The sequence below is a fragment of the Ranitomeya imitator genome, chromosome 1 (assembly GCF_032444005.1).
Source record: "Ranitomeya imitator isolate aRanImi1 chromosome 1, aRanImi1.pri, whole genome shotgun sequence".
In the NCBI taxonomy this organism is placed as follows: domain Eukaryota; kingdom Metazoa; phylum Chordata; class Amphibia; order Anura; family Dendrobatidae; genus Ranitomeya; species Ranitomeya imitator.
The window spans coordinates 294,377,405-294,401,874 of NC_091282.1; the positions used below are offsets into that span (position 1 = coordinate 294,377,405).

Below are 24,470 nucleotides of genomic sequence, written 5' to 3' on the forward strand. Positions count from 1 at the left end.
TTTCTTTATTCCTTCCTTCCTTATGTGCTTCTTATTGCTTTTACTGCTTTAAGCCTGAATCTACAATGTGCACATTCCAATAAGAACAAGAAAAACCACTGCAGGTGTGTCCAAACATTTGACCAGTACTGTAAATGCACAAAAGTAACATATACACAGTATTGTCGAAAAGTTTTAGGTAGTAGTGAAAAAAATGAAACAAAGTAAGAATGCTTCTAAATACAGAAGTGTTAGTAGTTTATTTTTATCAGTTAACAAAATGTAAATTGAATGAATGAAAATTAAATCCAAATCAATATTGTGACTGTGTATATGTATATATACAGTACAGAGCAAAAGTTTGGACACATCTTCTCATTTAAAGATTTTTCTGTATTTTCATGACTATGAAAATTGTAAATTCACACTGAAGGCATCAAAACTCTGAATTAACACATGTGGAATTATATACTTAACAAAAAAGTGTGAATCAACTGAAAATATGTCTTATATTCTAGGTTCTTCAAAGTAGCCACCTTTTGCTTTGATGAATGCTTTGCACACTCTTGGCATTCTCTTGATGAGCTTCAAGAGGTAGTCGCCGGGAATGGTCTTCCAAAAATCTTGAAGGAGTTCCCAGAGATGCTTAGCACTTGTTGGCCCTTTTGCCTTCACTCTGCGGTCCAGGTCACCCCAAACCATCTCGATTGGGTTCAGGTCTGGGGACTGGAGGCCAGGTCATCTGGCGTAGCACCCCATCACTCTCCTTCTTGGTCAAATAGCCCTTACACAGCCTGGAGGTGTGTTTGGGTTCATTGTCCTGTTGAAAAATAAATGATGGTGTAATGATTGGCGAAGAGCGGACGCGTCCGAGTAACGATTAGCCAGATCGACAACCCTGGCTGCTGCATTAAGGATGGACTGGAGAGGGGAAAGTCGCGTGAGGGGGAGGCCAATTAATAGAGCATTACAGTAGTCCAGACGGGAGTGGATCAGGGTGACAGTGAGGGTTTTTGTTGTTTCCATGGTGAGAAAAGGGCAGATTCTAGAGATGTTCTTTAGGTGTAAGCGGCACGAACGGGCAAGAGATTGTATATGTTTTATTGTCAACGCTTTCCACTATGTAGTGAATAAAGATTTACAACTGGAATATTTTATTCAGTGATATAAAGGATGTGATATTTTAGTGTTCTCTTTATTTTTTTGAGCAGTGTATATATACTGAGCATATATATATATATATATATATATATACACCGCTTCCTATAAAGTCTATATGACTTAGTAAGACTCATGTCTGGCAAGGATCTATATCTAAACAGAAGTAGTGCATTCTTACCTTTGCCTCCCTGCTCGTTTTTGTAAGGTTTAAGAACATCTGTGCAATTTCTCTATCAAAGACTCGAACGCGATCCCAGTCCAAAGTGAGAGGATGTTCTTGACTACGACTCACCTGAATTAAAGTTTTGAAAAATGATAACGTAAAACTGGGTTCCAAAATAAACAATCATCAGGTTTTTCTTTTTCTCTCCGGCAGAAATACTGTAGGGAAACTAATGCAAAAGCAGATTCCATACTATGCTATGAGATTGTTCATATTCATCAGGAGCATAAAAGGCTACATGTTGCGTTTTTTGATCCAGAGTGACAGTTTAGCTATAGAAACTGGTAGAGAAAAAAGGCCAGATGACGACAAGTGATGCTGTTTGACATCTGTTGCCATCATTTCAGACACAAAAAACTGACACAGGTAGCTAGGATGTATGGAAATCCGGCCTAACAAATGGACAAGGTGGACCATGCTATATGTTAGTAACTTTTTACAATATTTGTAAGCGAGCAAATAACTTAAAAGTCATATTCCAGATTCCACTATAATAAATATTGCAATATCACTTCACCTTCACTTGAAGGACCCAGTAAGTTTCAGGCTTGAAAGACTGGATCTTATCATGTCTCTCCACACAGAATCCTAATGTGGGGGTTTGGCAGGGGCCAAAAGATATAAGGGAACTATCAAGGTTGCCATATTTCCCTTGAAAATATTTAGTTTGAAATCTGTGTGAAAATAAGATGAAGAATATGAGGTTTATTATAAACTAATATGTAAGCAGTTTAATTAATAGCGTTCATAAAATCCTGTCATAATACCAGATAGCAAAGCTTTTACTGAAAAATAGCAAGGATCAAACACATCATGAAAGAAAATGAAGGAACCTTGTGAAGGCACAGCCAATCCTGAGGTCCAACTCCTGTCTGGCATCAACAGAAAGTGCTTCATTCTTGTTGGGCTCTCCCAGACTGTTCATAGCGTTCATGATATCTGTGTCTGTGATGGAGCTGAACTTAGCACGGTATATAGTACGCTCTCCCCCGTATGTTTTAGTCATCCCCGGGAGCACTGCATCCAGGACCTGAAGAACGTCAAAGACCAAAATGATGTAGCACCTGATGACTAGAGCAGAACTAACAAAAATCAAAGAGCTGATATAAAGACATATCATGAAGCTACCTCAAAGCAGATATTTTCTCCCTCCTTATCACAATCCAGCCACAAGACTATGTAGTCACTTCCACGTCCTTCCACCTGAGTAACATGACAAAAATATATTATACATTATTTTTACACATATGGAACTTTTGCTTATTTTAAAAAGGCACTGTCTGGCATGTAAAGAAATCTTTTCTTCTTCCAAAAGAAGAACCAATTAAAAACTGATCAATATGGTCATTATTGTCTATACACATAAAGATAATCTCTGCAACAAAATGTTATTCTTAAGACCCCCATAGACTTTAGAGAGCTACTGGATGAACGATGGTTTGGCTATCTCACCTGACTCTCCCATACATATGAACGCTCGCTTGTCTGAGTGCGCCTATGTTCTCTATGAGAGAGCCGCTGTCAGACATCTCTGGCGGTGGCTTATCTCTAGAGAACAAAAGGATCAGCGGTCTGAAATTGGACATGCTGGATCCTTAACTTCTCAGACAATCATCTGATGGGGGAACAGATTCACATGTCGGCCAAATCCATCGATATGAGCTTTTATGGACGACGTTAGTCAAATGTGGATGTACATTTTTTTAAGGTTAAACAAAAAACTTCAATTTTCTAAGAAAAGTGTAAGTCGTAGAAAGAAATGTGGGTACAGAGGCATCAAAACTTTCATGCCAGAATTCTGGTATAAAAACTTTAAAAAGTCGTAAAATGTAGGTGCAACTCGGAGTTGCGTCAACATTTTGTGAAATGTAATGTTCTCACACCAGTTTCTCCCAACTCTGACAAAATATACAGAACTGTGGCAGTGGGGGCATGGCGACCACTACTCGTTGAATTCATGCAGAGCGTTGGTGGTTTGCTAAGTCGCAAATCTTACTCAAGTAGGGGCTGGAATAGGGATTGTGGCAAGGTGCACACCGAGATGTATGCCACGTGTCTGAAGGTCCTGATTCCAGGAAGCCCACTCATGAAGACTGGCGGTCTTGGTGCATCGGTCCCTTGATGTCAGTATTTAATTACATGTAGATTGTTTGAGGTCAGGACACTTAAGAAATGTAAGTTACTTCTAGTCATTCTATACATGTATTTATGTATACCTTTATATAAAGTGTCACTATCTAGGAACTAAATATAAACTTCTGATAATAGAGAATGGTTTATATTTATAAATATTCAATACTTCCCTTCTAATTCCCCCTTAATTCACTAGCGCTAGTACAGTGATAGTCTCAGCCAGTTTCAGTACACTTCAGCTGCAGTGATTACATGCAGGACCTCCATGTGACCAGTACATTAAATCACTGGCTCCAGTGCTCTCAGCTCCACATGCAGATTTCATGTGTGTGGATATTACTTATTGCAATGAATAAAATCTAAAATCTGCAACATTTATGCAGCAGACAGGGGGTGAGTGAATCCAATTTGCTAATTTGTTATAGAAATTCCACAGTAAAAAATTTCCAACAAAAATATAACTTGTGAACTCATCATTAGGTATAAAGAAAGAATCTCTCCTTAAGGGCATCTTCTAAATGTTTCTGTCTTATGCCAGTGGCACTGTTACCTGTTCCCAATTGTGAATGCTTTGGTTTCTCGACTGACACTATACATGATACAAGTGATGAATGACAGATAGCATTTACCTACCTGTAAGAACTTCACCATGCTGAGCTTAGGATTGGCTTCCTTCTTCTCTGTGGGTGCCTTGCTGAACAACTCTGCGGGGTCCACTTTATCCCAGTTGTTATATTTTCCTGAAACAACACGTATATCATAGATATTAAGCTGAATGGGCAAGACACATGAAATCTATAGCAGGTCATAAAGGTAGTGATGAGACTTTCTATAGCGCCACTGATTGAGAGACAGCTGCAGTCCATAGGATTGCATACGACAAATTCCGTAAGACTAAATAAAGTCCTCGGGGCCCATTCCTCAAGACTGATGTGTCCCCCAGTCAGGCTCACTGACTAGAATACATATCTGGTATCATTTGTTGCCTAAATTATAATCAATTTGTTGGACCAAACTAGGCCATTTCTCCTCCTGTAAAGATTCACTCCCTTTTCCAAAAGTTAGCAAAGTTGGAGTAAAACCGACAAAAGTCCCAGGTATTTTGCTTATGGTGTTTGCAATAGGTTTATATCAGTTTTCTGCCTGAAACTGATAACTAGGGCCCTTTGTGTAGCCCAAGCCTAAAACTGTGAAAAAGTCTGGGACAAGTAAGGAATTGGTCAGGTACTGTAATATGAGCAGAGTTCTGCACCCACATACAGGCGCAAGTCCCACCCTGACTGTGGGTCGAATGACTGGAACTGACAACATCATAAAACGTGGCGTCTGGTCAAGCCTTGTGCCTTTAATATTCTTGTCTGAACTTGGCCTTAGGCATTTTCTGTGGTGTTTTTCGTGATTATAGCAGTGAGGTAATAAGTCCAGATAAAACGAAAGATAAAGAGTGCATTTTGTCTTTTTTTTTCCAAACTAGAGCATACGTTTTTCCAGACATTTTCCCAATAGGACAGGGAAACATCTGAAAAAAAGGAAAAACCTCTTCCCCATCCAATACTGAGGATATCTGCAGATGGGGCAAGAACAGAAACAAGACCTGATAATCCAATATGGCGGTCAGATTAACACTTCACACAAGATCTATTTCCAGGATTTGAATATATTGCTGATTATACATTGTTATTCTCGCTCTGCCTGTAACAATCACGTAACCAATCAGGTTTCATAGCACATATACATTTGATTTTGGAAGTCATTTTATCCGTTAGTATAGTGAAATGATTTTTCCAGCAGAGGGTGCTGCCATACATTAGATCTCTCCACCACACAAATTGCGACTTGCTGCCTCTTTCTCTCCGCAGACATGCAACACGTGGCTGAAAACCTGCCCTTCCTTTTTTATTAAGACCTCATGTAGGGCGCTGCGACATGCTGAGCTACCTCATTAAACCTCTTCCTGTGCTTCCTGCACTTAGACTACACAGAGATGCATGGGAAGCACGGCAGAGAGGTAATTGCCTCTGAACCATGCTTGCTGCTCAACTAGAAAAATAGCTGCGGTCACACTACAATTAATGCAGGGAAAGTGCTTAGATTACACTTTTATTTTATAATGTGAGATGCAAGGGCGTATGCTAATGGCTCCATGGTTTGTTTTGTTTAAACCATTATGTCAACCAGGATAATGGACGGAGGAAATTTGTTCACATTTTGTAAGACGTTGGCATGGCCGTGCAGTACAAATGACTGCAGGAACTCCGGCTCCCACTGTGGACAGGCAGCCATACATTTACACCTCCAGACCTTTAACCAAATGATCACACCCATCTAAGAGGCCCGTCACCTCCATATAATGCAGGTTTAGAAATTAGAAGCGCTAGCTTCTGATGTATGACAAAACTGGTGATTGAGAATTTGAGGTCACATTAGCTTTAAGAAAATGAAGGGGGCGGTTTGTGCAAAAGGAAAAAAAAAATAAGCAAAAATTTGAGACAGTGACGCCGATGCTGATTGGGTGCCGGCGTGACGTGTCACAACACATCACGAGAACCATGGGAAGACTGAGTGCCGACACCAAAGGAATGGAGCTGGCATAGGAGGCGAGTATAGGGGGTCAAACATTGCGATCAAGAAGGGGTTGTCCTAGCATTGGGCAACCCCTTAAAGTCTCTGTACACACTTCTGTTTAGTTATTTTCTAACACTTATTTTCTGGTCACTTCCAGAAAAGCTATTTACCTGCAGACATAGGGACAATTGGGCATATCGTCATCGCTCTCCTGTCTGCAGTCACTCTGTCACCACACACGGTCACGATTCTCTGTTATTGACGGTGAGAGCGGGCAGTCACATGACCGCAAGCTTGCGATTTGTATACATCCGGTCACTAGACGCCCTTCACTTGTACTGAGTGAGGCCGACCACCAATCTCAGTTTATGGTTCAATTTGTTCTTTATTTTAACACATAATTTTGTGACTATAAAGCCAATCTATATGGTCATATAGATCATTCAAAGACCAGTCCAGTAATACCTTCACATGGCCAGTCTGTTACACTATTACTGAGACATCACAGAAACCTAATATTTTAACAGGGGTGTATAGACTTTTTATATCCACTGTATTTACTTTCCCACCTCTTTAGGGGTTATATTGTTAAATTTAACATTTCAGTGCAATTTGAGGCAGTCCATCAGCCTCCTGCAATTAAAAAGTAGCTTTCCCAAGTGCAGTATTTTACAATTGGAGGAGGCAGATGGACAGGTCTGGTCACATGTCCCTCTATTAGTCGCCATTTTGAGACCTAAAGTGCTGTGCAGTCTGGGACGAAAATACTCTTACAAGCAGGGAGCGCTTCACAACGGAAGAGAACCTACAATACTTATATATATTATTAGGTGTCAAAAAAACCATGTCCCTGACACATTTGTTAAAATAAAGAGAGTGGACAACCCCACTAACCCCTTAAAGACCGGGTGATTTTTATTTTTTGGCACTTTCATTTTTTCTTCCTCTTATTCCAAGAGCCATAACTTTTTTAACTTTTTCTGTTAACATAGCAGTGTGAGGGCTTGTTTTTTGCAGGAGAGGTTGTACTTTTGAATGACACCATCCATTTTATCATATGATGTACTGGAAAGCGAGGTAGATGGAGGGGTACTCCATGTGGTCGCCTGCTATGGAGGGGGGAGATTGGAACGCAAAGGAACCGTCGCTCGTAAAGTGAGCGCAGGGCTGGCATCCAACGTTGCAGGAAAGGGTACGGGGAGGGACGCTCCTCGTTCTTGCCTGTTGATGATTCGGGGGAGATCGGAACCTAGAAAGGATCTGTCGCCCCCATTCACTCCGTTAAAGAAAAATAGAATAAAAAGTAACAAGCTAAAATAAAAACGGTGGGGTCTGAAAGCAGACCCAAGTGCCTCCTACAGACACTAAACAAGAACTGGTTCACTGAGAGCCAGCAGGAGGGTGTATACTGCAGGGGAGTACCTATTCTTTCTGTATATAGTGTCCTCCTAGTGGCAGCAGCATAACACCCATGGTCCTGTGTCCCCCAATGAGGCGTAGGAGAAAAGATGTTTTGATGGTCTCTTATTACATTTGTCTGTGTTGTTGCAGCGGCCAGAAAAAAAGCAATTCTGGGTTTTTTCTTTTTTTCCTTGTTATTGCATTTACCGATTGGGTTAATTTATTTTATATTTTGATAGAACAAACTTTTATGAACGTAGCAATATCAAATATGTGTAGATTTTTATATTTATTTTATAAAACATTTTTATTTCTTTTTACTGTATTTGATAGTCCCCTTAGGGGACTTGAACCTGCAATTGCCTGATAGCTTGTACTATACACAGCAATACCAGCTATACAGCTATGTATAGCAAAAACCACAGTCTCCTGCAGGCTGGCTTCCCCAGGAGTGCCGTCATGACAGGCACAGGGATCTTCAGCAGACCCCTGGCCATCAAGGCAACAAATCAGAGCCCCGCAATCACTTTACAGGCATGCTGATGGGTGCACAGAACAGCATGCCCATCTGCTGGCGCCATTTGACAGGTTAACAGACGAAGGTCCACTTCATATGTGGCTATTACAGGAAGATGATGGCCGAATAACACAAAGGCAGTGAGTCGACATACGACGTTTCCTGTACATGTAATTAAATATGAAAGCCAACATACCAATAAAATCCAAGCTCATGACATGGCCACAGACAGAAGTCATCTTGAATCGTACAATCTGTCCCATGAAAGACCCTGTATACTCGTGTACAGAGCAGGCTCCATTAAAGCCTTTCCGGGAGGTGGCACTACCTAAGTAGAAAGGACAAACCGGTTTAGGGAATTTAGAAATCTAAATTAAAAATAAAAGACATTTGTAGTTCTGATAAAAGCATTTATTAGTTGAGCAAAAATGTAGTGACTTTTGGCATTGCAACGCCAGTCTGAATCAGCCGCGCTGAAATCAGTGGAGAAAGAGAGGAGCCATCGTGGAATGGAGTCACGACCTGGCACGCTCATTCTTCAAAAGTGACTGCATTTTGTACATCAGAAATGGTGCTCTAGTCCCTGACGGGAATAACAATTCTGGGCAGTGCACGGAGGCATGTAAGACTGCAGTGGCCAAAACATGTCTCATAAATCCAAGTTAAAAAAGTGATCCTAAAGGTACCTTCACACATAACGATATTGTTAACGATATCGTTGCTATTTGTGACGTAGCAACGATATCGTTATGTGTGACAGCGACCAACGATCAGGCCCCTGCTGGGAGATCGTTGGTCGCTGAACAAAGTCCAGAACTTTATTTCGTCGCTGGACTCCCTGGAGACATCGCTGGATCGGCGTGTGTGACACCGATCCAGCGATGTCTTCACTGGTAACCAGGGTAAACATCGGGTAACTAAGCGCAGGGCCGCGCTTAGTAACCCGATGTTTACCCTGGTTACCATGCTAAAAGTAAAAAAAAACAAACACTAGATACTTACCTACAGCCGTCTGTCCTCCAGCGCTGTGCTCTGCTCTCCTCCTGCACTGGCTGTGAGCCGGAAAGCAGAGCGGTGACGTCACCACTCTGCTTTCCGGCTCACAGACAGTACAGGAGGAGAGCAGAGAAGCAGAGCGCAGCGCTGGAGGACAGACAGCGGTAGGTAAGTATCTAGTGTTTGTTTTTTTAACTTTTAGCATGGTATCCAGGGTAAACATCGGGTTACTAAGCGCGGCCCTGCGCTTAGTTACCCGATGTTTACCCTGGTTACCGGCATCGTTGGTCGCTGGAGAGCGGTCTGTGTGACAGCTCTCCAGCGACCAAACAGCGACGCTGCAGCGATCCGGATCGTTGTCGGTATCGCTGCAGCGTCGCTTAATGTGAAGGGGCCTTAAGTTTGCAGAAAAATACCAGTTATGGTGCATATATTCTGGTCATGTATGATTACAACACCCGCCATACTATGACCCTGCATTGTATATCAGAAACAAGTGAAAGTAAAACCCTTGTCAATTTACTTTGCCAATGAGACCACAGCATACATGCCCATGACTTCATACGCAGGGATCTGCGGCAAAACAAAGAAATTAATAAAACTGGAAAATATAATAATAATAATTTTTATATAGCGCTAACATATTCCGCAGCGCTTTACAGTTTGCACACATTATCATCGCTGTCCCCGATGGGGCTCACAATCTAAATTCCCTATCAGTATGTCTTTGGAATGTGGGAGGAAACCGGAGAACCCGGAGGAAACCCACGCAAACACAAAGAGAACATACAAACTCTTTGCAGATGTTGTCCTTGGTGGGATTTGAGCCCAGGACTCCAGCGCTGCAAGGCTGCAGTGCTATCCACTGCGCCACCTACCACAAAAGCCTTCAGCACTATGATGCATCTGCGTGGTGTGACTTTTAGAGCCTTGCAATCTTATATGTACATGTATTTTATAAATCCAGCTACAGAATGAAATAGCTCATGAGCCCATGTGCATTCAGTCTCTGCATCCCAGCTTGACTGACAGCTGCAGCTTGTACTCAGCAGTGTGAGAACTCAGCAGCGGGAGGGAGCAAGGACACTGAATAGCTGTCTAGTAGGCTACTCTGGAGGAGACTTAGTTAAACTTTTACAAAGGATTAAACGGCCATTCTGACAAGGATTTTCAAAGTAAACAGAAGTCTTATCGGGTCTAAAAGATCTATTTAGTAATATATGTAGTTTATGTTGTGAAATCTAGTGACAGATCCGCCTTGTATATACAATTCAGGGTCACTGTATGGCGAGTTAAGCAACTGGATACAATATGTACACTTTGGATATCATGTTAGCTAGTAGATGATTCTGTGGTATTTTACTGCACATTTCACATCTTTGCACAACATTTGTAAGTGTATACAATTGACAGCACAGTGGCTCGGTGGTTAGATACTGTTGCTTTGTGGCACTGGGGTCCTGGGTTCAAAAGGCCAATATCTGCAAGAAGTTTGTATGCTCTCCCAGTGTTTGCATGGGTTTCCTCTCATACTCCAAAGACATACTGATAGGGAATCTGGATTGTGAGCCCCAATGTCTGTATAGTGCTGTGGACAATAATGGTGCTATATAAGCAATTAAATAAATACTTTACCGATGTATTTTTTAGTGTTTAATGCACATGTATACCATTTAGGACGTGTTCATCAATGTGCTAGAAAAATGTTCCATAGTGTTGGGCTGATCGCCGAATATAGGTAAACTTTCTTTCAACATCACTTTGTTCTTTTATGGACACTGAGCTGGGAGTCCTGGGAGGATTTGCACCCATTGTTCACTACTGCTTTCTTCTAATTATTTATATATTGCTCTTAAGTTTATTTGTGCAGTTCATGCATAGGATGCACAAAGTGTTAACTCCCAGTATCAGGTTCTAGTCTGGTGCATTCCCAGTCCCTATAGATAAAGGCTTTTTTCTCACAAGATAGTCAGCACCTCATTTAAAGCCTTCAAGGAATGTTTGGGGAGGGGAGTTGCTGACCATGTCTGAGAGAGCAATTCTTCAGAGCAAACATACAAGGGTTTAGCCTGGGCAGATTGAAATGCTACAACAATGTTACTCAAAACAGTGCTGTTGCTACATGTGCAAAAATGGAAAGGTGAAACGTTTTTTGTTTTATTTTGTACAAGCTATTTCTTCAATGGCAAGCTAATTGCAGGACCAAATTCCTTGCAGTTCTTTCTTTCCGTGCCTAAATGGTAAAAAAATCTATACTGCACAGCTCATAAAACAATAGTTAACAATGTTGGGGCCTGAAGCCATTTTTTTCTCCCTATGGGTGACACAAGGGCAAAATTATTTTAATTTTTCTAGTTTTTGGGGCACAGATGAAATTTTAATATAGCACCAAAACGTATCCACCATATTTTTTTTGTACTTATTTTTGTATAATGGGTCATGGAAAAAAAGGCAGGGAAAATAAAAATAGTGTTCTTTCTTCTCTTTCATAACTCATCATAATTAGTTTAACCAAATGAATGGCCCAAAATAATCCCTGCAGCCTCCCATTTACACCGAGATTAAATGATCCTACCCCAAAAGACATTATTACAATAATTCTCCATAGAGCCTTTTCCGAGTGCGCCTTCTGCTTCTAGATTGTATGGGCAATGTAGAAATGGGCAGAGTATAATTTGATATGGATGCATAATTGTAAGAGTCCATTTGGTTTGTGTAAAATGCATCCAGGTCACACAGAATTTGTTGGGAAGAGTGGCTAAAATAATAACTCTTAGCAACTTTTTTTTAGTATATTATATTTAGTTTACTCTTGGATTTTCCCTAGAGCTGGAGGAAACTAAAATGATATGATCTGTGCTATTCCAGCATTTCTCTATTTCTCTATAAGCAGATCACAGATTATAGTGATCTAAAGTCTGCCAGTAACTGCTGTTGGAGTTGCCATCGCTGACATATCCAGCTTAGCAAAACAGGACTATTAAAGACGACAAAATAATTACATGGTTATCAATTTCATTCTGCAGTAGCAGAAAATATTTTTCCTATACATCTTGATAGAACAGAAAATGAGAACACATCTCTGTCGACATTGCTTAACAATAGATAAAGAAATGCAAATGGTGGCACCACAAATAAGGTACCTTCACACTGACCAACTTCACAACGATATCGCTAGCGATCTGTGACGTTGCAGCGTCCTGGATAGCGATATCGTTGTGTTTGACACGCAGCAGCGATCTGGATCCTGCTGTGACATCGTTGGTCGGAGCAGAAAGTCCAGAACTTTATTTCGTCGCTGGATCTCCCGCAGACATCGCTGAATCGGCGTGTGTGACACCGATTCAGCGATGTCTTCACTGGTAACCAGGGTAAACATCGGGTTACTAAGCGCAGGGCCGCGCTTAGTAACCCAATGTTTACCCTGGTTACCAGCGTAAAAGTAAAAAAAAAAAAAAAAAACACTACATACTTACATTCCGGTGTCTGTCGCGTCCCTCAGCGTTCTGCTTTCCTGCACTGTCAGCGCCGGCCAGCCGTAAAGCAGATTACAGTGGTGACGTCACCGCTGTGCTTTACGGCCGGCCGGCGCTCACAGTCAGTGCAGGAAAGCACAGCGCCGGGGGACAGACATCGGAATGTAAGTATGTAGTGTTTGGTTTTTTTTTACATTAGCACTGGTAACCAGGGTAAACATCGGGTTACTAAGTGCGGCCCTGCGCTTAGTAACCCGATGTTTACCCTGGTTACCAGTGGACTTCGCATAGTTGGTCGCTGGAGAGCTGTCTGTGTGACAGCTCTCCAGCGACCACACAGCAACGCTGCAGCGATCTCGATCATTGTCTAGATCGCTGCAGCGTCGCTAAATGTGACGGTACCTTACGGATACACACTGAAACGCATAGGTCTATTAATTGAATATAGTAAATTCTGACAAATAGCTTCTTTTGCCCTGAATGTCTTCTCTACTTGTCTGCATTACCCAAAGGTACTCCAGCGCTGGTCCTTGCGATGTTCTCCTGCTGGCCATGTACCGTATATTTTATATACACATTGAGTTTGGTGAGCTGACCCTCCCATTCACAGTTATTGGAGAAAGAAAAGCAATAGAGTCATACCATTACAACCACAGATATTGGTATAGGGCCCTAGGTAATCATACTATGCCCTCTCAATATCATAACTATGCGGAGGTGAAAGATAAGGAAAGACAAATCAGATTAAAAGAATTACTCATTTCAGTTATTCAATCATTCATATAGATCTATAAACATATATGTATGCTCACAAAAAATATATATTTTCTTAAAATAAACATTTCAACAACATTTTTTTTTACCTTTGGAAAGGATTTTGGCAATAGACTGAGCCAGTGAAGGCTTTTCTGCTACCATCAGCACAGTCTTCATTCTGAAACAGAGGCAGCAGCTTCCTCACCTTTAATGGCTAGTTTTGCTAATTCGATATCCAAATATCTATAAGAATGAAAGATGACACAACAGTTTGTGAATATAACTTTCACTACTAGTAGGCTTTTAGAAAGTTTGTGTAATCAAAGCTGCTTTAGGCTATGCGCACATGTAGAAAGCTCCTCTACGGATTTTTACGCAGCGGATCTGATAAATCCGCAGTGCAAAACCGCTGCGTTTTTTCCTGCGGATTTATCACGTTTTCTATTGCGGATTCCGCTGCGGTTTTACATCTGCAGTTTTCTATTGGAGCAGGTGTAAAAACGCTGCGGATTCCGCACAAAGAATTGACATGCTGCGGAAAATAAAACACTGCGTTTCCACGCGTTTTTTTCCGCAGCATGGGCACAGCGTTTTTGGTTTCCCATAGGTTTACATTGTACTGTCAACTCATGGGAAACTGCTGCGGATGCGCAGCTGCGGAAACGCTGCGGATCCGCAGCAAAATCCGCTACGTGTGCACATACCCTTACTCTACAAAAGGTACTTGTAGTGTTGGACAGGGGGACTAAGTGTCCACCACAAACACTGACTTGGGGCCCACTATTCAACTATATGCAAATATTACATTGCATTGCCCTAATTCACAAATATACCTATTCTTCTGCATAGTAATTAAAGGGATTGTCTGGTATAATGAAGGCTTATCCTTAAGGTACCTTCACACTGAGCAACTTTAGAACGATAACGATAGCGATCCGTGATGTTGCAGCATCCTGGATAGCGATATCGTTGTGTTTTACACGCAGCAGCGATCAGGATCCTGCTGTGACATCGCTGGTCGGAGCTAGAAGGCCAGAACTTTATTTCGTCGCTGGATAAAAAAAAACACTACATACTTACATTCCGGTGTCTGTCGCGTCCCCCGGCGTCAGCTTTCCTGCACTGTGTCAGCGCCGGCCGGCCGTAAAGCAGAGCACAGCGGTGACGTCACCGCTCTGCATTACGGCCGGCGCTTACACAGGGCTTATTGACTCCACAGCCCTGCTGTATAGTGCGTTCTTGCAAACATATTCCCTCATTTCCTACAAGTAGCTACCTTGAACTGGTTGTGTTTGGTATTGGCAATCATTTGAAGAATTTTACAAGAATACACACGTATGGCTTTTCCTTAGGAAAGGCTAGCAATAAATGTAGATCCAGCTTTGTCCAATATTTCTAGGGCAGAGATGTGGGGGCCTTCTGTGTATTATTTGTTCCTGTACCTAACAGGAGGAAAAAGAGGCCTCCAGAATAACTATTCAGCATTTATCAAGGTTATAGATTCAGAGTTTGGGAATCAAAAATTCACATTGTTTTTGAGCAGACTTTCAGATTTTATGCCACTTTTACAAAGTGGGTAAGAAAGTGGGCATGAATTCTTCCAATCAGCCAAAATGTGAATGATGAAGCTGATCAGTGGCTGCTTTGGGAAAGCAGCGTTGATCGATGAGTGTGGATGAGTAATGGTATAGGATATGACACTATTTTCTGATAATTGGTGTTGGACCTCTGGATTCACCACCAATATTGAGAATGTAAAGGCTGCAGCACCAGCACAGCATTGTGTCTCTTCTAAATATTTCCAGAACTAATATTCCTAGCCCCCAGCAAATGACTGCAGTGGTTGCCAGTTAGGGTATGTTCACACGTTCAGGATTTCCATCCTTTTTTTTTCAGGACAGTTTTTTTAAAAACTGCAGCTCTTGGCAGAAAACGCAGGTCCTTTTTTTGGTCCTTTTTTTGTCCTTTTTTGATGCGTTTTTTGATGCGTTTTTTTATCCTTTTTTTATGCAGTTTTCTATGCAGAGACTGTGTGTTTCCTAGGAAGCTTTTTAGGGCTAAAATGGCTGAAAATACCCTAACCCTACCCCTAACCCTAACCCTACCCCTAACCCTACCCCTAACCCTACCCCTAACCCTAACCCTACCCCTACCCCTATTCTAACCTTAGTGAAAAAAAAAAATTCTTAATTTTTTTATTGTCCCTACCAATGGGGGTGACAAAGTGGGGGGGGTGTCATTTACTATTTTTTTATTTTGATCACTGAGATAGGTTATATCTCAGTGATCAAAATGCACTTTGGAGCGAATCTGCCGGCCGGCAGATTCGGCGGGCGCACTGCGCATGCGCCCGCCATTTTGCAAGATGGCGGCGCCCAGGGAGAAGACGGCCGGACGGACACCGGGACGCCGGGTAAGTATAAGGGGGGGAGATTAGGGCACGGGGGGGGGCATCGGAGCACTGGGGGGGGGGCATCGGAGCACGGGGGGGGGGCCATCGGAGCACGGGGGCGGGATCGGAGCACAGGGGGGCAGCCACACTCCGCCCACGCACTTCCGCCCGCTCCCCCGCACTTCCTGCTGCAGCGGTTCTGCACATCAAATCGCAGTAAAACCCGCAGATATATTTTTGATCTGCGGGTTTTACTGCGATTTTGACCTCACAATGGAGGTCTATGGGTGCAGAACCGCTGCGGTTCAGGAAAAAGAAGTGACATGCTCCTTCTTTTTTGCCGCAGCTATTCTGCGCGGCTTTTTAAACGAAATTACGGATCATGTGCACAGCAGTGACTGTTTTCCATAGGGTTACATTGTTATGTACCCTGCATGGAAAACAGCTGCGGAACCGCAGCGGCAAAACCGCTGCGGTTCCGCAGTAAAAAACGCACTGTGTGAACATGGCCTTACTTGAGTAGACGAATAATGTGAAGCAGCACAATGCCAGCAAATAATAAAAGACAGAGTATACTGCACGTCTCCTTAAGGCCGGGTTCACATTGCATTAGCAGCAGCCTGTTCAGCACATATGCTAACGGGCTGCTGCTAGCGCAAGTGCCGGCGTTACTTCGCGCTAGCGCAGATAGAGCATCTGCTAGCTCTATCTACGCTAGTGGTGGCGGACCCGGAAATGCTGCAGCCCGTGTCTCAAGGTCCGTCACTAAATGACGGCACATCGCTAGCGCACGCCCATTGTGGGCGTGCGCTAGCGATGCGTCCGACATTGCAGTCTATGGCGGCGTTAACGGACTACGTTACACCGCGTAATGCTGCGGTGTAACGTAGTCCGTTAAACGTACCGCCATAACGCAATGTGAACCTAGCCTAAGGCCGGGGTCACATGTGCGAGCTCAATGCGAGAAATTCGTGCATCAAGTCCCGGCAATGCCGCCAGCCCTTGGGACCGGTGTGTGCGGCTGCATGTATTTCCATGCAGCAGCACGCTCCAGGCCCGAGTGCCAGTGGCAGTGCCAGGTATTGATGCACGAGTTTCTCGCATTGAACTCGCAAGTGTGACCCCGGCCTTATTCTCAGGTTTGAACGTGGTCTCAGGGTCTGATCCCCACTAATCATAAAGTAAAGGTAAAGAAGTTAAAAAAAAACAGAAAACTTCAACAGGGTTAAGCTGAAGTAGCAGTCATAACTGAATGTATAGAAATGTGCACCACTGTGCCTACATACACTTTGAAGAGGCTGCGGTACTTATTGATCTCGGGAGACTGAAAATTACTGGCTTATCCTAAGGTCAGCCCATCCATGTGTGTTCCAGTAAAAAGTCAATAACTAAACAAAACAAACAAAAGAATCACCATTGAGGCTATGTGCACATGTTGCGGATTCGTGTGTGGATTTTTCTGCACCGTTTTTGCAATTTACATCGGATTTCCTGCAGTTTTTGTGCGGATTCCTATTGAGGAGCAGGTGTAAACCACTGCGGAATCAGCACAAAGAATTGACATGCTGTGGAAAACACAATGCAGCGTTTCCGCACGGTATTTTCCGCAGCATGTGCACAGCGGATTTGGTTTACATGGTACTGTAAACCGCATGGAAAACAGCTTCGAATCCACAGTGCCAATCCGCTGCAGATCCGCAGCCAAATCCACAACGTGTGCACATAGCCTCAGATGTTTATTTTTAATAGACTGCTTACAAAGGTTTTTAATTTTTATTTTAGGTGTATTGGAATAATACAAAAATGGTTGTAAAGTTGGATATTACATGTTGTGCACTGTGTGTATGTAGGGAGTTTGAAGTGTTTTTCAGTCACAAGAAAAGATGACCTCTCCAAGGACAGGCCATTAATATTAGATTAGTGGGAATCTGTTATCCGGCATCCCCACCAAATCTCATGTTTTCAGACAGATGTAAACACATGGAAGGAAGCTGCAAAGTGCCACTCTAGTCAATGGGCTGCAGCTGAGTACTGCACAATCGGTCCTATAAAGATTATGAGCTGTTCTGTAGCACCTGGCAGTGGCTGCCACACACTGGTTGGAGCTGTGTTTTTGCAGCTCCATTCTATGTGTTTACGTCTGGCAGCCACAGTATCGTAGGGGCGCCACTTTTTCAGACCCCCACGAATTATTCATGTAGAAATTTTACTTGTGAGAGCTGGCGAGTTGGCTGTGGGATTTCTTGGTCTATGCGATGGACAGCAAACATTAAAAGGGTTGTCTACTTTAGAAAAGTGGACCCCAAATTGTGTATAAACTCACTGGGCCCACCGCTGCTCCGTCCTGCTGTTTAACCACAGCAGTGACATCACGTCAGCAGCATCATCGATCTAGCCAGTCAGTGAGCTCAGCGCTGGAGCAATGAGCTCATGGATGACGTGACATCACCACTCAATTCACAAGGCATGGACCGGGGCAGCGGCATGGACCCAGGGAGGGTAGTGACCTGCTGAGTTTATTATTTTATTTACTCTACACAGTCTGGAGCCCAATTTCCTGAAAGTGGACAACCCCTTTAATTCCAATAGTGCAGATGAGCCCGTTACTCTATGAAATGTGGATTGGAAAGAGCTTGTACGTCAGCCGCTGCTGAGAAGGGAGTGATGGCTGGTAACCTAGGCAACGAGACGTAAACACAATTAGAAATTTCCTCTGAGCTTGAGAATTTGAATACAAAGTGTCAATGTTTCTAGTTCTTATGAGATCCCCGGGGGTGGCCCTGCAGTTTCCTGGCTGGGAGCTGATGAACCTGCGGCTTTCCTCCATGTCCCCATATCACAGAGTGAGAAAACAATGGCCGAGGTCCCCATCTGTTGGAGACCCCTGAATTACAGCACATGAATACACCGGAGCCGGGACAGAGCCTTCCTGCGGTAAGTACGGAGCCGCAGAGATAGCGCACCCCGCTCGTTCACACAGCGCTCTTACTTATGTCTCCTCACTTGCGTCTTCCCCTCACACATCACACACTTCACACGGCGGCGCTGATATCTCGCACAAAGCAGGGAAAGTCTTCGGTGACAAGGGCGCCGCCATGTTGGCCCGACGTCACTTCCGGGGCCATACTTCCGGGAAGCCGTGGCTGCACCTGAGCAGTCCACGTAGCAGAGCGGTGTCAGTCAGTCAGTGTGTGTGCGGCGGCGCGGCAGGTTGCTCCGTGCCCCTCGGGCTGTGGCGGGGTAATGCAGGGACATACAGAGCCCCCACTGCTATAACTCAGCATTAGAAGCGTGCCGGCGGAGCTAATTATATTTCTATAGCGCCAACATATTCTGCATGGTGTTCAGCCATGGCTGTCTCCACACGTTGCGGCCACGGTGTTCGTTTTTGTTTCTCTACAATCACAGGAGAATAAGTGTTTTTTGTGCCACAAAGTGACCGCAGTGTGTGAACTAGCATGGAAGCAAAGTGTGGGGGCGGTGGGGAGAAGGTACTGTCCGAGGCACCAAAACTGAACAAAACCAGTTAAACAAATTTGCACCGAGTTTCATATTTTCCTCTAGAGGCACAGTCATTTGTTCGTACTAAAAAGATGCAAAAATGCAGCTTCTGTTTTCTAAAACCCACAAACGTGAGAGCTCAGCTTTTATCCTCCAAACTGCAGCAGAAGTGTAAAATGTGGTGTCTGGTTGTCACAGTAAATGAGACTTCTGGAAGACTTCTAAGGGCTCGGAGAGGTCTCAGAAGAAAAGTCTGCAGGCTCTCTATGTGCCGGAGCATTCTCCCATGACTTCTCTGTTCCCCGGGTGGATGGACACTCACTTGAACACTTGTATACACTTTCACTCACATTCCGACTAGATTCCTACGCCAGGTAAGACTAGTTGGCATGTGACCACAAGTATGCAAATCATATACATGGTCACATTATCTACTATATAATTGTCAAAGGGTCACTTCCGTCTGTCCTTCTGTCTTTCTGTCACGGTTATTCATTCGATGATTTGTCTCGCCAGCTGCCTTTCATGGCTGCCGCGACCAATCAGCGACGGGCACAGTCCGGAAGAAAATAGCCGCTCCTTACTCCCCGCAGTCAGTGCCTGTCGCCCACATACTCCCCTCCGGTCACCGCTAACACAGGGTTAATGCCGGCGGTAATGGACCGCGTTATGCCGCGGATAACGCCCTCCGTTACCGCCGCTATTAACCCTGTGTATCCCCAACTTTTTACTATTGACGCTGCCCATGTGGCATCAATAGTGAAAAATGTAATGTTAAAAATAATTTGAAAAAAAATAAACCTGCTATACTCAGCCTCCGTAGTCCACTGAGCCGCTCCCGCCATCTTCCACTGCAGTTTCCGGTGGCAAAGATGGTATGGCAGAAGGACCTGCCATGACATCACGGTCATGTGACTGCGACGTCATCACAGGCTCTGCGCTCTGATACCAACCCTGTGACCACAAGCTGCCGTGCACTACAAGGGGCCTTCGGAAAGGTCAGTATATGTTTATTTTTTCACCTGTGACAAACCTGGCTGGGCAATATACTACGTAGCTGGGCAATATACTACGTGACTGGCAAATATACTACGTGGCTCTGTGCTGTATACTACTTTGCTGTGCAATATACTACGTGGCTCTGTGCTGTATACAATCACTCGGCAATATACTACGTGACTGGCCAATATACTACGTGGCTCTGTGCTGTATAATACTTTGCTGTGCAATATACTACGTGGCTCTGTGCTGTATAGTACGTCACTCGGCAATATACTACGTCACTGGGCAATATACTACGTTACTGGCCAATATACTACGTGGCTCTGTGCTGTATAATACTTTGCTGTGCAATATACTATGTGGCTCTGTGCTGTATAGTACGTCACTGGGCAATATAATACGTAACTGGCCAATATACTACGTGGTTCTGTGCTGTATACTACGTCGCTGTGCGATATACTACGTTACTGGGCAATATACTATGTAACTGGGCAATATACTACGTGGCTGGGCAATATACTACATAACTGGGCTATATACTACGTGGCTGCACAATATACTACGTGGCTGGGCAATATACTACATGGCTAGGCAATATACTACGTGGCTGGGCAATATACTACGTCACTGGGCAATATACTACGTCACTGGGCAATATACTACGTGGCTGCGCAATATACTACGTCACTGGGCAATATACTTCGTGACTGGGCAATATACTACGTGACTGGGCAATATACTACGTGGCTGTGCAAAATACGTGGCTGGGCAATATACTACGTCACTGGGCAATATTCTACGTCACTGGGCAATATACTATGTGGCTGTGCAATATACTACGTGGCTGGGCAATATACTACGTGGACATGCATATTCTAGAATACCCGATGCGTTAGGGTACCGTCACACTATACGATTTACCTACGATCACGACCAGCGATACGACCTGGCCGTGATCGTAGGTAAATCGTAGTGTGGTCGCTGGGGAGCTGTCACACAGACAGCTCTCCAGCGACCAACGATGCCGAGGTCCCCGGGTAACCAGGGTAAACATCGGGTTACTAAGCGTAGGACCGCGCTTAGCAACCCGATGTTTACCCTGGTTACCAGCGTAAAAAAAAAACCAAACAGCACATACTTACATTCCGGTGTCTGTCCCTTGCCGTCTGCTTCCCGCACTCACTGACTGCCGGCCGTAAAGTGAAAGCACAGCACAGCGGTGACGTCACCGCTGTGCTCTGCTTTCACTTTACGGCCGGCAGTCAGTGAGTGCGGGAAGCAGACGGCAAGGGACCTGACGGCCACCGGAATGTAAGTATGTGCTGTTTGTTTTTTTTTACATTTACGCTGGTAACCAGGGTAAACATCGGGTTACTAAGCTCGGCCCTGCGCTTAGGAACCCGATGTTTACCCTGGTTACAAGCGAACGCATCGCTTGATCGCATCGCTAGATCGGTGTCACACACACCGATCTAGCGATGACAGCGGCAGATCTCCATTCTGACCCCGTGTCTCCATTCCGACCCCGTGTCTCCATTCTTGTCCCGTGTCTCCATTCTTGTCCCGTGTCTCCATTCTTGCCCCGTGTCTCCATCCTTGCCCCGTGTCTCCATTCTGCCCCCATGTCTCCAATCCTGCCCCGTGTCTCCATTCTGACCTCTTGTCTCCATTCAGGGAACACTAAAATCCCACATCCTATATATCACTGAATCAAATATTCCAGTTGTAAATCTTTTTTCATTACATAGTGGAATGTGTTGAGAACAATAAAACCTAAAAATGATCAACGTAAATCACAACTAATATCCCACTGAGGTCTTGAGTTGGAATGTTGCTCAAAATCAAAGTGGAAAATGAAGTTACAGGCTGATCCAACTTCAGTGGAAATGCCTCAAGACAAGGAAATGATGCTCAGTAGTGTGTGTGGCCTCCATGGGCCTGTATGACCTCCCTATAATGCCTGGGCATGCTCCTGATGAGGTGGCAGATGGTCTCCTGAGGGATCTCCTCCCAGACCTGGACTAAAGCATCCGCCAACTCCTGGACAGTCTGTGGTGCAACGTGATGTTGGTGGATGGTGCGAGACATGATGTCCCAGATTTGTTCAATCTAATTCAGGTCTGGGGAACAGACGGGCAAGTCCATAGCTTCAGTGCCTTCATCTTGCAGGAACTGCTGAATGTAACGCTCGCACCGAGACTGGTTGGCGCGGGCGCCTGGGGGTGTGGCCCCACTGGACCACAGACCGAACTTCCCTGGAAGGGGTGTAACTAAGTAGCTTCCTAGGTGACTGTGGATGCTGATCCCACCGGGGACAAGACACGGGCAGGCAGGCACGGCTGTGACACTGGCTGACAGACGGGTATGGCAGAGGCCCTGACGGGTGGACTGGCTTGACGGAGATACAGGCAGGCAGACGGGCACGGCTGGCACTCAGGCAGACAGGCGGGCACTGGCAGACAGGACTGATACTCTGGTAGGAACTGGGATTCAGATGGATGTGTGGAAACAGGTAAGAACCTGTTCAGACTGGAGAATATAAAGGAACAGGTAGAGACCTGTATGGAAAGTTGCAGAATAAAGATAGAGCAAGAGTGGAAGCAAAGCTGAATCGCAGGAGGCTGAGCACGAGTAGAAGGCGGAGCTAAGAGAAGGAGAAGGCAGAGCTATGAGCAGAGAAGGAGAAGGCAGAAGGAGAAGGCAGAGTAGAGAAGGAGAAGGCAGAGCAGAGAAGGAGAAGGCAGAGCCAAGGACGGAGCTGCAGGAGGCGGAGCCAAGAGCAGAGACGCTGGAGGCGGAGCCAAGAGCGGAGACGCTGGAGGCGGAGACAAGAGCGGAGACGCTGGAGGCGGAGCCAAGAGCGGAACCGCAGGAGGTAACGCCAAGAGCTAAAGACGTAGAACCGCAAGCAGCGGTGCCAGGTGGAACCGCAAGGAGCGGAGCCGCAGAGCAAAGCCACAGTGCGGAGCAAGGTCAGAGAGCAGAGCTGAGAGAAAAGCTGAGAGACACAGAACCACAGGTTGTGGTAGAACTTAGCAGAGAAAAGAAGAGCCACAGACAGTGGCAAACAGAGCAGAAAGATAAGGCAGAGGTACACACAGCAGAGTGGGAAATGACTAATGACAAAGAAGGAGCAGGGACGGACATAGACCAGAGTACAGACAGGAACGGACACAGATACACAAACAGAACACAGATGAAGGCCTGCAGTAGTGCAGCCCTCTGAGACAGGAAACACACGACCTGGCAGCTCAGTAGCAAATGCTAACTGAGGGGAATAGTTTGCTCAGGCATCCTCCAATGGGTGAGGATGCCTTAAGTATCAGAGGCCTCAAGGCTATTGGCCAGAAGCACCTTAGGGAGGTGCACACAGTCTCAATAAGAATCCGGAGTGGCTGGCGCCGCCCCCCCTATGCACACAGCCAGGAAGTGTACACAGAGCAGGCCGCCATGAAGCACATGGCATGGAACCAGCAGCAGACAGATCTCACAGCATGGCACTGGCTGAGTAGATGTAACAGGCAGGTGGGGAATGGAAGGCCATGCAGTGATGCCGGCAGGGTTGTTACACTGAAACACTCCAGCCACATGAGGTCTGGCATTGTCCTGCATTAGGAGGAACCCAGGGCCAACCGCACCAGCATATGGATTCACAAGGGGACTGAGGATCTCATCTCTGTACCTAATGGCAGTCAGGCTACCTCTGGCGAGCACATGGAGGGCTGTATGGCCCTCCAAAGAAATGCCACCCCACACCATTACTGACCCACTGCCAAACCGGTCATGTTGAAGGATGTTGCAGGCAGCAGATCGCTCTCCATGGCATCTCCAGACTCTGTCACGTCTGTCACATTTGCTCAGTTTGAACCTGCTTTCATCTGTGAAGAGCACAGGGCACCAGTGGCGAATTTGGCAATCCTGGTGTTCTGTGGCAAATGCCAATTGTCCTGAACGGTGTTGGGCTGTGAGCACAACCCCATCTGTGGACGTCGGGCACTCAGACCATCCTCATGGAGTTGGTTTCTAACCGTTTGTGCAGACACATGCACATTTGTGGCCTGCTGGAGGTCATTTTGCAGGGCTCTGGCAGCGTTCCTCCTGCTCCTCCTTGCACAAAGGCTGAGGTAGTGGTCCTGCTGCTGGGTTTTTGCCCCCCTACGGCCCCCTCCACATCTCCTGGTGTACTGGCCTGTCCCCTGGTAGCACCTCCAGCCCCTGGACACTACGCTGACAGACACAGCAAACCTTCTTCCCACAGCTCGCATTGATGTGATATCCTGGATGAGCTTCATTTCCTGAGCCACTTGTGTGGGTTGTAGAGTCCGGCTCATGCTACCACGAATGTGAAAGCTGTCATGATCACAATGG

The 24,470-nt window shown here is 45.0% G+C and overlaps 1 protein-coding gene across 2 annotated transcripts in view; it reads right to left on the bottom strand.

Moving 5' to 3' along the window:
• The window catches only part of TOP3B (DNA topoisomerase III beta), an 83,611-nt gene extending 64,888 nt beyond the window's left edge, over positions 1–18,723 (bottom strand). The window contains exons 1-9 of one of the 2 annotated variants that reach the window (XM_069756645.1): positions 18,589–18,716; positions 13,315–13,450; positions 9,499–9,548; positions 8,176–8,307; positions 4,130–4,236; positions 2,492–2,566; positions 2,197–2,393; positions 1,881–2,037; positions 1,319–1,432 (exon numbers count right to left, since the gene is read on the bottom strand). In XM_069756645.1, coding sequence (XP_069612746.1) covers positions 1,319–1,432; positions 1,881–2,037; positions 2,197–2,393; positions 2,492–2,566; positions 4,130–4,236; positions 8,176–8,307; positions 9,499–9,538 — 822 coding nt within the window. In that variant the 5' untranslated portion in view covers positions 9,539–9,548; positions 13,315–13,450; positions 18,589–18,716. Of the gene's footprint in view, positions 1–1,318; positions 1,433–1,880; positions 2,038–2,196; positions 2,394–2,491; positions 2,567–4,129; positions 4,237–8,175; positions 8,308–9,498; positions 9,549–13,314; positions 13,451–18,588 lie in introns of both variants that reach the window. The other variant, XM_069756637.1, reaches the window with a different exon arrangement.
• Positions 18,724–24,470: the final 5,747 nt, after the last annotated feature.